This window comes from Hippocampus guttulatus, chromosome 7 (assembly GCF_054856545.1).
Source record: "Hippocampus guttulatus isolate MCC_2025c chromosome 7, RoL_Hgut_1.0, whole genome shotgun sequence".
Classification (NCBI taxonomy): domain Eukaryota; kingdom Metazoa; phylum Chordata; class Actinopteri; order Syngnathiformes; family Syngnathidae; genus Hippocampus; species Hippocampus guttulatus.
The window spans coordinates 13,042,628-13,056,671 of record NC_141267.1 but is presented as its reverse complement, the minus strand read 5'-3'; the positions used below and the strand labels follow the sequence as shown (position 1 = coordinate 13,056,671).

The 14,044-nt window shown below is 42.4% G+C and overlaps 1 protein-coding gene across 8 annotated transcripts in view; it reads left to right on the top strand.

The window, feature by feature from the left end:
• myo9bl (myosin IXb-like) overlaps positions 1 to 14,044 on the top strand; it is a 53,811-nt gene that overhangs the window by 16,724 nt on the left and 23,043 nt on the right. For all 8 annotated transcript variants that reach the window (XM_086115104.1, XM_086115101.1, XM_086115100.1 and 5 more), the window contains exons 2-6: positions 1,240 to 1,457; positions 1,543 to 1,762; positions 2,917 to 3,426; positions 12,007 to 12,101; positions 13,831 to 13,893. In XM_086115104.1, coding sequence (XP_085971230.1) covers positions 1,300 to 1,457; positions 1,543 to 1,762; positions 2,917 to 3,426; positions 12,007 to 12,101; positions 13,831 to 13,893 — 1,046 coding nt within the window. In that variant the 5' untranslated portion in view covers positions 1,240 to 1,299. The remainder of the gene's footprint in view (positions 1 to 1,239; positions 1,458 to 1,542; positions 1,763 to 2,916; positions 3,427 to 12,006; positions 12,102 to 13,830; positions 13,894 to 14,044) is intronic.

The window sequence follows — 14,044 nt, the reverse complement described above, 5'->3', positions numbered from 1 at the left end:
TAATAGAAGTAATCATTTTGCTTGAAGACTCATCGGGTCAAGTACAGTTTACATTGCCCGTTTTTTGCAAGATGCTAAAAATACAGATTGTAGATGACAATTTAACCTCAGTTACTTCTGCTGGTGCAGCAAAGTTGCTGAACTCACCTGTTGCATGGAAGCAAGTATTGCGGTTTGAGATTGTGCCACTACAATGATTTCACATTAAAATGGTCTCCCATGCTCTAGTATTGCATAATTTTGTCCTACAACTAGCTGCAATACATATTTCACTGTCTTGAAACTTTTATTTCAACAGCCATTATGTTTGGGCAATCATCCCGGTTTCATTGACACCTACCAGAAGTTCCTAAATGAAAAGTCAGGCTTAATTTTAGTATCAGTGGTTGGTAAGTAAGAAACCATGAAACGATGTCCGATTCCATCTATCCATGCATCCAGGCATCCATTTTCCGATCCGCTTATCCTCACAAGTGTCACGGGGGGTGCTGGAGCCTATCCTAGCCGTCTTCGGGCAGTAGGCACCTTGAACCGGTTGCCAGCCAATCGCAGATGTCCGATTCCATCCATCCATCCATCCATCTTCTACCGCTTATCCGGGGCCGGGTCGCGGGGGCAACAGCTTTAGCAGGGAAGCCCAGACTTCCCTCTCCCTAGCTACTTCTTCCAGCTCTCCCCGGGGGATCCCGAGGCGTTCCCAGGCCAGCTGGGTGACATAGTCACTCCAGCGTGTCCTGGGTCTTCCTCGGGGTCTCCTCCCGGTGGGACATGCCCGGAACACCTCACCAGGGAGGTGTTCAGGAGGCATCCGAATCAGATGCCCAAGCCACCTCATCTGGCTCCTCTCGATGTGGAGGAGAAGCGGCTCGACTCTGAGCCCCTCCCGGATGACCGAGCTTCTCACCTTATCTCTAAGGGAGAGCCCGGACACCCTGCGGAGAAAACTCATTTCGGCTGCTTGTGTCCGATTCCCTTAATCAAATTAAAAATGACCAAAATATCTTTAAAGTCACAGTAAGGGAATAGCTGCATGTTTATCGATATATCCCACTTGCTGGTTCTGTCATAAAAAGTCACATTGCCAACCCTTTTTTGAAAATACTTAACGTCTTTTTGGCATTAGGGAATTCTTTTCTCTCTCATTCATGTCACAGATCTGCTACTACAAATGACACTATTCAAGTGTGAAACTAACTATGAAATTTGTCATTCATCAAAGTGTGATTTATTTTCTTCCAGGTATTGTGTGAGAAGGAGGCGGTGGCTGCGGCATGCTGAGGCAAAACCCCCTGACTCAGGATGAGTGTCAGAGATGGCGGTGCCGCCGTGGCGAGTGTAGGTGGAGTAAGGGGGGGAGGAGGTCTGCTGACGAGCACCAACGATCACAACGGACGCTCATACCTGCTCCAGATCTACCCACGGCTTGCTGCTGAGTCATCCACCTGCTGCAACCTGAGGTGCGATGGTTGCAGTGTTCCAAAAATGGTATCAGTCATTCCTTAGACACCAGTGATTTATTATTATTTTCCCTCAACTCATCAGAGTGCAGAAGGATGCAACGGCAGCTTCTGTGATCTCGGATGCGGCCGTGGCACTGGGACTGGACCCTGGCCGCCTGTATGTGCTGGCAGAGGTGAAGGAAAGTGGAGGGGAAGAGTGGGTGCTGGAGGCTGGAGATCTTCCGGTGCAGAGGTTCTTACTGTGGCCTCGGAAAGCTCAGGAGCAGCACCCGCAGAGCCTTGGCTTTTACTTCTTACTCCAGGTCTCTTAAGTAGTAGTGCTCATACTCTCTTGTATTCACAAGAAAATCACTGATTTGTTGCACAAACTTCGGCAATTTCAATGCATGGCTCTTAACTATTCAATGTATTGGTGCTTGCGTCTTCTATTTTGGATAGTGTAAACTAGGGCTGGATTTGTACCTCAAGTAGGAAATGAAGTGCAATGTTATAGTGCTTTATCTACTGTACAACATATGTTGTCCAAAGCGCTCTGCCAAGCTTCAAATTCACATTTTTGAAAACGTATCGAGTGTACGTATGTGCTAACGGCAACACATCATCAGCCTTGATTTTAAGAGACTTACTTACCGGTACACCAGGATTCCCCACTTTACACTGCCAAACAGCAGGATGTTCTTCCAACCATGCATCATCCGTTTTCTGAAGCGATAATTCTTTTGGACCCGTTTTAATTCCATCTGTTTGTCGTATAAGCTACTAGCTAGCGCTAAGTTAACCAGTGTACAGTATTTTTTGTGTCCTCTAACTCCCTTTGTCTCCTATTATGGCGGTTGGAGGCAAGCAATGGAATAACAAAGACAAAGGTGTTGAACTACTCTTCATTGACTGCATAACAATTCAATTTAATGCTCAATAGCCAGCGAAATATTCCCATACACATGGAAACGCTTCTGTGTTTTGTTCTCAAATATAGCGGGGTGTTACACGACACCTGTGCATTTGTGATGTGTGTGTCTGACTCAAATTAGGAAATACTCTTTGGCAATCGCTACCCCACTTTGAGTTGCCACCAATTCATACGTAGCTCTAGTACAAACAATGAATAATGATCATTTGAATACATTTTGATGAAAACCTGTCTCTTCGAGAAATGCTAAGGAGATAAATATATGGGGTTTTTTGGGGGGGCGGGTTCAAAATGATAGCCGGGAGGCAGTCAGTCCAAACTAATCAATTAAGTTCATGCTTGTAACAGATTAGCGCAGTCCATTTTGCCTGGCTTCCTGGCACAATCAAGATAAATCTCCATGATTAATAAGTAATCGACTCATTAGTTATTCTGAAAACCTTTTAACTGTTCTTCTTTTCATCTATCTACATGACAAATTGTTTCTGATAAATATTGCACGGAAGTTATGAAAATTGAATGCGACTTTTTCTGTTCTTGATCCAGGAGAGGAACAATGACGGCTCTATTCATTATGTCCACCTCCCGCCCCTGTCAAAAGAGCAGGAGGCACAGCGGCTTGCCGCCAGGGGCTTCCTTCCACCGCCGCAGGATGACTTTGCGGACCTTTGCAACCTCCCAAAACTCAACGAGGACAGCATTCTAAACAATCTGCGCACACGCTTCTACAAGAAAAAGATCTACACTTATGCAGGCAGCATACTTATTGCCATCAACCCCTTCAAGTTTCTGCCAATTTACAACCCAAAGTATGTTAAACTGTATGAAAACCACCAGCTGGGCAAACTGGAGCCGCACATCTTTGCCATTGCGGATGTGGCTTACTATGCGATGCTCAGGAAGAAGGTCAACCAGTGTATTGTCATCTCTGGGGAGAGCGGCTCAGGCAAGACTCAAAGTACCAACTTTCTCATCCACTGTTTGACTGCACTCAGCCAGAAAGGCTATGCCAGTGGTGTGGAGAGGACTATACTTGGTGCAGGACCAGTCCTGGAGGTAAGAGAATTTTGCCAATGATTGCAGGTGTCTGAATGCAACAGTGGCTGCGCAATTTCCATTGGGAACGTTAATCTCTTTGCTACTTTGGCTTGTACTCGATTCTTTGGTGTGAATGCTTCACTCGCTAAGAGTAGGTAGAGAAAGAATAAAATGTGGCTGTGCTGGGTAAGCAGGTAAGATCAGGCCAGATCTACTCGTCTGTTTGCCTCATCAACTGTAAGGAAACCTTATCCAAACCCACCACTGGCTTGAATCATATGGGAATTACCTCGCTCTTATTCATTTATTATCAATGATGATGCTTCCTCAAGAGTCACACTTCTATTGCAGGCAAAAACCTAAGCAGTTATAAGACTACTTGTGTTTTAGATTGTTTAACGGTATTATAATTCTATTTAGTTAGATGGTTAGAAAATTCCCATGAAAGAGAAGAAAGGAAATGTCTTTTCAGGCTGCAGCTCCAGGCAGGACGGACATATGATCATTGCCGTGGAGTATAAAAGCTTTACCATACAGACTATGGTCTCCCAATGCAGCAAAAAAAAAAAAAAACAACAAAAAAACCAGGAATATTTCTTTTTTAACCCCTCACACGATTCTGTCCTTTATTTCTGTATGAATGAAATGAACAACTTCTTACTGAATCTGTAATGCAAGAAGACATTTGTAGACATCTGTCTCCGCTTTTACAAAATGGAACTGTCAGTAAATGCCCTTGTATTGTTATTTAGTTTAATCTACTTGGCTAACAATATGTGGCCTTTATTTTTTTTTTCCTCCCGGGAAAAATAAACAGTCTCAGACACTGTTAATGGTAGAAGAATTTGTCATAATTTTCAGCATTTCCATCCCTCTCACAAAGTAGTCATGGTTTAGCATTACAGCAATTAGACTTTGCAGTACTGTACTGTATTTATTGACTCTTGTGCTACAAACAGTGGTTTGTGCATCTGAATGGTCACAATATATTTTGAGCTTCCTGTGAGCCCAGTGATCGAATGAAAGTTTATTTTAGAAGCACCGTTGTAGATTTAAAAAAACAAGAACAAAAAAATGAAGTGCTATGTCTAAGGACAGGTGGGACTCAAAAGACCCAATCCCTCTTTTGATTCGATATACATTCAATTCTACATTATTTTATTTCAATCAGTGTGATGGTTTTCACAATTGTGGTTCTCGAAATGCTCTTAGTGCTAATCTGAAAGTAAATCGCCACATATTTTCAGTTTTATATTGCGCAGTAACCGGGCTAAAAATACTCCTTTCATCCAGAAAAGCCATGTGTGGAATGTGGAAGTACAAAACTGTTGAAAGAAAACATTAGCCCAGAGCTGTAAATGTAAGTTAAGTGGATTGCTCTGCAGTAGAAAAGAAGTAAATACACTGGGGAGCGGGGGGCTCTAAAGTCATTTAAGAGCACATGTCAGTCATCCATCATTTGCCACATGACTTTTGTCCCTTGACCTTCTTGACTCGGCACTCGAAAGGCACTCACAAAAGTGCTGCGACTTTAAGATGCCGCAGAGTAAGTCAAGCCTTGGTGCGTCACTCTGATGGAGGAATTTTCCCCTCCATCAGCAGAGTTCTGGTCCCATTGGCAAACGCATGGCCGCCATTCATTCCCAGAATGCAGTCTGTTTCAGTCCTGTCCAGAGCTGTGGTTGCTGAGGGAGACAAGGAGACGGGATTGAGCTTTGTTGGCGTCGTCAGTACAGGATCCAGAGAACGGGTTCCAGTTTGTCAATCATCCTGGCTCATGAACAACTGCAGCAATGTTTCATCAAAAGTTGCATTTCATTCAGAAGTGGAGTGTTTTGGACATTTTTCCACATGCTCTACGAAGAAGAGATTTATGCGGGGGAAAATATCGACTTTGACACCACCTAGCAGCTTTTGTAGCAAATTAATAACACAGCTAATGTGAACTTGAAGTCTATTTACAGAGGAAGTAATAACTTAAAGTATGTTCCCTGCAATTCCTCTTCACTCAAGTCGTGCTTCGATCATATGTCAACTTAGAATTGAGATGTAAAGAGAGAGAAAGTTTCTTTCAACAGGTTTGATATAAACTGATATAAACGAACCCCAAATTTTCCGAAACGTACTTTCTTTACACTGGATACTGAGCCGAAGACAGTGTTTGAAAATGCAAACAAGGTGTGCGTTCTGCGTGTCTAATGTGTGGCTGTAGAGGAGCGCTACAGTCCTGGGTCACATTTTGAGGTGGTGAGATCATTATTTGTGCTTCTGAACTGAATGGCTTCAATCTGAAACCACTTTGCAAAGCAGCCATCCAATTTTAGGGTCATGCACCATCACATTTCTATTCTGATGTAGTTGTCGTGCTGCAATTAATACCACTGGTCAACAGCAAATTTTAATCAGATATAAACTTATATATTCCTAAACGTATGTATGATGCTGATTTAAAACATATATTTACTTTTTTCAAGCACAATACGTTTTTTTTTCAATTTTAATTTAATTGATAAACATTACTCAATATATTACTATATTACATACCGTATTGTATTATTGGTATTCGATTTTACACTCAGTTTGTTATGTGTATTATTTATTTAATAGTATAAACTGGGATAGCCTCTGGCATGCCCGTGACCCTATTGATGATACATGCTGTAATTCAGAGGATGGGAGGATGGAGTGATGAATCATTTGGAGAGAAAAAATATATTCACTACTGTTTCAAGTCATGCAATGTATAAAAATGCATCGTAGCCCGTAGAGTTCCTCTATGAGACACCGGATACTCTCTGTAATATGATGCATGATACATCTATTGTGCATTGTGTACAATCAAAAGGCACTTTTATACACTTCCTTTTGATAAATATGGTGTCCCCAGAGCCTTCTTCCGTCCGCTTCTTTAAAAATGAATGACTCTCATAGTCGGTGAGTACAGTACAACTTTTTCAACTGGTCTGACTGGTTGATCCAGGTTCGCAATTATTTATTTATTTATTTATTTCTCTCTGTTATTTCTTTATACTATTTTTTACTCCTTTGAAGTACATTTCGGATGTCATTGGACTTAAAATGCAGGTCAGCTGCTCTGTAAAGATGAACTGCCAATAATCTGAATCATAAATTGATCTTTACTTCATGCAACCCTGGATTAAGACTCAGACATAACTTCACAGGGAGTTCCTATCATCCGGAACCTTATTTGACAGGAAACGGCTACAACATGGGAAGTTACAGCAGTAGTTCTCCTTAGTTTTTGCCAGGACCCTTAGGGGGTGCGGATAGACCAGACTATTGTATTGTATGGTTCAGGAAGTGCAGAGGAGAAGCTGGCCATTCTGTCTGCAGATTCATTGTGTATCTCTAAGTTACTGTATATGTTACAGTTGTATCCTTTTATTCTGATCTGTGATTGCGCTGGCTGGGTGGCATTGAGTACAAATATGGAGAACCCGGCTTTGAGTTTTAGCTGGCACGTCACTCAAGCCATAGACACTCAAAACGACAAAAACAATGCAATCACTCTATTGAGAACTGAGGTGAAGTGCAGAACAAGCTGTTTCTTGTAGCAACAGAGTTGCTACATGCAAGCCACAGCTTACATGTGGCAACATGCTGCAGCCATCTTCAAGACCTATTTGTGGTACTTTAACCACAGCATAAGATCAAGATTGATGTGGCACTCAAGAAGACATGGGTGGGGCTTCTTAAAATGGCTCCAGTCTGGTAAAACACTACACCACAAGAAGACCAAAAGTAGGTCTTGAAAATTTCATTCACATTTTTCAAAGCCATAACAGCTGACATGTATATCTACTTTCACTCCTTGCCTCGCTTGGCCACAGGAAACAGAAGGCACAGGGCGGAGAAGTCCTGGCAGGAGTCGTTAAAATGCACGGTCTTGTATTTTTGCTCTCGCAAAGAATGTGGCCGGTCATGTCAAAATTATTTTGCTGTCCGTGCGATTGGAGGTGTCTTCGCATGCGCACAAAGCAGTGTTCACGTTGGCTGAAAATAGCTAAGATTAATAATATTTCTAATATTAGGCAGTGTATCGGTACACTTGCCTATTTTGTTCTTCTGAGCTCATCTTGATAAGTGACACTGTTCACTGTCACTAATGCTCAGTTGCCAAGCACTTATCATTGGTCACACCACTCATGATTTTACACAATGCTTATGTGTGGCCTATGAGTCCACCGAATATAGTCTTGTCAAAGCTTCATTTCTGCAATTAGAAACAAAAAGAAAAAAATATGCTTTGGGTTTTGCATGGATTACGATCATTGCGATGGTACCAAGGTTTTGTTACATTCAGTGGCGTCATTGTTCCACAAGGTAGTTTTTCTCCTGCTGCACAGATTTGTGCGTATTTGTGCCTTTCTGGGTTCGTGCTAGATCATATTATATCTGAAAAAAAAAATCTACTTTGACTTGCTTGAAGGGGTAATAGTACTGCCTTATCATTTGGCTCCAGTAAAATGATAAGTTTTGAGAGGGCGTGCTTATCATGTAGTGGCTCGGTAACATGGATTCAGATAAAAAATGTAATTAATTCGTACACCTTAAGTGATACTGATGTTGTGATTGGAATTAAAAGGACAACATAGCCGTGGTTGAGATAATCTGAAGATGTTTTGTGTTGAGCAAGTTTAATGTCACTGTGACGGAGGGCCCAAGTATACATGAGGAACTGTGTAGCGACACGGTTGCCTTAAACCTCTGCCAACATCATATGACCCTACCAAAGTATGTTTTTCAGAAGGAACATTGTACCCATGGCTATTCAGCATCATAGCTGCTTGGAGTGAACATTTGTTGACATACTGCCTTATTTGCATGTTAAGTTATACAGGCATTTGAAGATGTTAACGATTCAAATTAGGCTTAAAGGAAACAAGAGTGACCACATGGACTGGCCTGGTTTCACCATGACAGCTTGCCGTTGTTTTGTGAATGGAGGAATCCGTGACACTGGGACAATGCAGACCCCGCTGTGAACAAATCCAGTCTGCAGAGAGGTGTGAGTGTCACGACCTTGGCAGCACTCATGGAGCTGTTCAAATGAAGCTTAACCGCTGAGGCCACATTTTTGAGAGTGCAGCACTACCCCAGTGTTACGAGTAGTAAGGCCTAATATCCAAATGTCTAAAAACCTCAATGCTCATCTTTAGCCAACACCACATTAGATCGATTTTAATGATTTAACCAAGATTATAATCTTGTTTGATTGTTGTACAAAACAAATTACAAACGACACGGTTTGTGGAAGAGGTCCCCTAGTTTGAATTCCAAGAACTTTATTTGTGGGGGAATGTTGGCCTGCATTCGGGTCATCTGGGCTGTGCTCAAGTGGAAATGTACTGGATAGCTGGGACCAACGAATCCGGTTTACAAAACAAAATCTCTTCATCATAATCATCAAAACTTGTATATGCATACCAACAATGTGCTTGTATATACACAGATTTCTAGGCCCCTTGTTCTGTCTCTCTCAACCTCTCACTATTGCTTCCCGTTTCCCCCTTCCATAAACTGTAAGAACCAATTTGTTAAGAATGCAAATACCGCTGTATTTCTCCGAAGATGTGGTTTTTGACAATGTGCCAATTCACTTCCTCATACCTGCTGTGCCTCAGAGCCAATCATATCTCCCCCTCGCGGGCATGTTCGCCTGCTGTGATGATGCTGTGACATGTTTAGTATTCACTCCATGGTGCAGAGGCCTCCACTTTGCTGAGCTTTCCCAGAGTTTTACGCACTTGGCTGCAAGCTTGCGGGAGCAACTCAGTCAGAACAGCTCGGTGAGATGCAGTGAGTTGATAGTATGTCAAATGCAATCCGTATGTATATAAGAAGCAGCCTCTTTTATACTGGAATACAACAAATTAGCCACTTGTATCTGGTGGTGGGTGGATCATTTTCCGGGCATTGACATTTAGACATTTACATCCATCTTTGATGGCTCTGTTACAACTTCAAAATATCTCTCATTCTGTCAGTACCTTTAAAACTGACATTCTTGTGAAAATTTCCTCTCTGAAAGATCTTTTATCTTGTATCAAATGATACAAATAAGCTTTATTCTGCTATGTGCAAACAAGAGTGCCAATATTTATGGAGAGTGGTATGTGTTTGCTAACTTCTGCTTAATATAATTTTCCTTAATTTTGTTCTATGTGCACCCGAGAGCAAACTGCAGTTTTGATTTACCATGTGTGTATTTTTTGAGATGTCATATCATCCATATTTCCATGATGTCAGGCTCGTGATGATGGAGTGTTTCCAATCTGTCATGTTCAATGTTGCCACTTTCACTTAAAAAAATAACTTTGTTACTTTACTAATTAACTGGATTTAAAAAGTAACTTAGTATCCTTACTTATTACTTGTTTTTTTTAGGAATTAAGTTGGATTACAAATTACTTTAATAGTTACATTCAGGGCGGCCCAGTAGTCCAGTGGTTAGCACGTCGGCTTCACAGTGCAGAGGTACCGGGTTCGATTCCAGCTCCGGCCTCCCTGTGTGGAGTTTGCATGTTCTCCCCGGGCCTGCGTGGGTTTTCTCCGGGTGCTCCGCTTTCCTCCCACATTCCAAAAAAAACATGCATGGCAGGCTGATTGGATGCTCTAAATTGTCCCTAGGTGTGAGTGTGGGCGTGGATGGTTGTTCGTCTCTGTGTGCCCTGCGATTGGCTGGCAACTGATTCAGGGTGTCCCCCGCCTACTGCCCGAAGACGGCTGGGATAGGCTCCAACACCCCCCGCGACCCTAGTGAGGATCAAGCGGTTCGGAAAATGGATGGATGGATAGTTACATTCAGCAGATACTGTACTGAAAACCCCACTTCACAAAAAAAAGAGCATTTTTAACAGTGACATTAAAGACTAACGTTTATTTTTATTAATGAAATAGGCACCCGTTTTGTCTTGCCATCCATCAATCCGTCCGTTTTCTAATCCGCTTAGCCTCACGCGGCTCGCGGGCATGCTGGAGCCTATCCCAGCTGTCTTTGGGCAGCAGGCAGGGTTTGTTTTGGGGACATTACTGACTACTATGTTGTTAAGACTCAGACGTGCTGTATTTTATGATTCATGAATTTGTTTTACATTACAATATATTAGCGAGGGCGGTGAGAAGAGTGTGTTGTGTGTTTTTCATTTTTGTCACTTCTTTCTCACTGCTGACCCTAGCAGGGTGCCACCATCTCAAATGCTGATGTTGCTGTCATATAGAAGCAAAGATAATTCACAAAGGAACATTTTTTTGCTGCTAGAAGAAGAACCATTGTGGGATAACTTAACTGGAAAAAGAAACGCATTACTCGTTACTTGAAAAGGCACACATTTTGGAGTAACTAGTTACTAAGTCAGCCGTTACTCCGGCATCACTGGTCAGGTTACTCTGGTAGATGTCCGGTTCATATCTGATTGTTATCCACATATGACCAAGGACTGATTATGGCATCAGTTTCCATGCATGTTTTCCCCCCTCTGGTTACACTGCCAAGAAGCTTAGCCAAACTGGACCACATTAAGAAGAAATCCAGAATTGGATCAGTGGAAACAAATAGTGTAAATCCGGCAGAGAAAAGAGAAAACAGCCCAATGCGTGGATAAGTACTAACTAGGTAGTCTCACTTGAACTGAAATGGGTTGAAAATTTGAGATTGTGATTGTACAAACGCAAAATAACTGCAACTAGGTTATATTAAAGCAGGAGAAATGGGTCACCGGTTTACTCAATAGACTCCAAAGAAGACACCTCTGTAACAAATTAAGCCTCCCCCTGCTTCGGAGCATACAATGTGGTTCCTATTTAACATGCACAGAGTCAACTTCCCTTGCGGTGGCCTTTTGTTGTACTTGTGTGTGTATCTGTAACCATGTGAGCATCATTAAAAAAAAAAAATCCCAGAGAGTGAGAGAGAGAGAGTGAGCTATTCTGTTAACACATCAATGTGAGAAACGAGGGGCCCTCAGTAAGGCCTGGTGGCTCTACTGTCTCTGCTAGTGGAACACCAGGCGCAGACTAGCTGTGTCACTGACTTTCATTTATCATAACTGTGACCTATTATGCTCGCGCACAACCACAGTCAGAACAGGGAAATGAGTGATAAGATTTTGAAGGTGGCGGATGGAGAGAGGGGACAATGAGTTGCAGATGCTTGGCCCCCCCGTGACACACGCACATACAGCCGTGAACATGATACCACCCACATCAGTGGTCTCAGCTGCTGTTTAAAAACTAGATGTCACCCCTGCACTATTGAGTTTCTTTGGTGTCACGGTGATTTAATGTCACGACTTCGCTCGGTGGAGATTGATCTGCTGATTGTTTGCTCAAAGGCATTCTTTCACTGCGATTTTGTTTTTGTACTTGGTCTTATTTTCAGTTATGGTATTCCATTCCTGTGCAAGTAGCATAAACAGTTAATTTGTCTCCAGGCCCATTATAAACACGAGTCGTTTCAAGTACCGGGACTGTACTTGACATTATTGGTTTTTCCACTAATTCATCAGTGCTTCATTAATGTCAAAATAACTTGACTCCCTTGAACAAATCATTTTATTTTTCTGTTACCTCCCTCAGGCCTTTGGAAACGCAAAGACAGCCCACAATAACAACTCCAGCCGTTTTGGTAAATTCATCCAGGTTAATTACCTTGAGACCGGAGTGGTAAGAGGGTGAGTAATTAGCATCACAAATGGCTATTTTTATGCTCTGTGCCTTTTTCCCGAAACTTGTCATTTAGATCACTTCTTTCCCCCAATCGCTTCCTCTTTGAATGGTCATGTGCATTCTTCTCTCTTATGGGTTCGTGTGTGGGCATAAATTTACGGCCACGATCCGCTTACTTCCTTTTTCTTTGTCTCCGGTAAGGAGCTCCATTAAAGTTGAATATGCCACTTCCTCATCTGTAGTGGGCTGCTCATTACAATGTTTAAAAACAGACATAAAGATCATGCAAGAATGGATTTTTTTTCCCCCAAAACATTCAGACGTCAGCCCACACCTTGCTCGTTCACATGGTCTTGTAGACAAGCAAAGAGTGGTGACACGATCAAGACGAGGAAAAAAAAAACCCATGCATGTTAGTTTAATTTGAAGCTCTAAATTGTCCTTCAGTAACAGACACACTGACCAGTCAGTCGACTGGAAGACCAGCCTCTCCCTCATAGTCAGCCAGGGTAGGCGCATTACACTTATATTAATGGATTGATATACTTTACATACTTCAATAATCCTGTGAGGGAAATTGCAGGAATGAATTTAAGGAGTTATTAAGAAATTGACCGTATGCCCATCCCCACTATTCAGTATCTGTTCAGCCTCCAAAGCCATTTTTGCATGTCTAATTTCATTTGGACAAGGACTATTCTGCCTAACTATTTAAAAACATTAAATGTACCAACATCACTGGAGAACAACAAAATGTTTATGGTGGCAGCTGTGGGTTGTTCAATATAACTAGTGATAATTTGCATTCTATCCCAACAATTCATTTTCCATGGATGGCACAAAGTCTCTCTCCTGAATTGTTCTCCTTGAATTCAAATGGATTGTAATCCAATCAGGAGGGTTGGTGTCTGGCTCTCTATAAAAAATCTTCTTAGACAAGCAAATGCCATATTGGACACCCGCAGCAGATGTGCTTTTCACCTTCTGCTCCCCATCAGTGACAAGCAGAGGATCTGGACAAATAACAAAGGCAGTCTATCTCTCCATCTCCAGTGGCCATTCAAACAGTCTGTAGAGGAGATCATTTTACGCTTTGCTGTTGTTGTTTTTTTTTTCCCCCTTGCTGGTGCCTGTGCAAGACCATTCCACCTTGGCGCAGGGGATGGCCGAATCAGAGTATGCATCTGTTCCTCCAACTCTGACCCCCTACCTCTATTCTTAGTTTGTCATGAGGACTGGCATCAGAGTTGTTTTGCTTGGCTACTTAAAAAACAACCCCAGCTTTTAAAGTCTGATTCAGACAACTTTTTGGCGTTGGCTTTATGGAGTGGGTAAATAGCACTGCTATTAAAATGGCTTGTCTCATGACCGCACTGGTCTAAAAGCATACCTTCATTTTTTTCTTTGGATCCCTTGCAGGAGCCTCTTAGTCTCACACACTCACTGTGCAATCAAGTAGACGAAGGCCGAAGTTGTCTCTTGTGGCCATCCATGTCTGTTATGTGTGTCTTCCATTAGACCCTATGCTTTGTTCACCCTTTGATTGTTTCAACCACCCCCCCTCATATCGCCTCCTGTTTCTCCACTCATTTCTTCTTAGTCCACGCTCCCACGACCTGAAAACACATGCACACACTCACACACACATGCACATGATGGCCTTTTGTGTTAAGTGATTCATGTGCATTGTTTTTCCTTCTTTCTCACCACTATTTCACTCTCTCTCTCTTGCAGTGCTGTTGTAGAGAAGTATCTCCTGGAGAAGTCTCGTCTCGTCTCCAGAGAGAAGAACGAGAGGTGGGGACATGCAGGGTCTCGACCTCTTTCACGCCCTCTGTCTGGTCTTTGCGGACTCTTTGTAAACATAGGAAGTTTCTCCTGGGATCTTCTGGGAGTTGCATATGAAGTTTGGACATCAGACATTGACTTCATGTTAAACATCTAAACC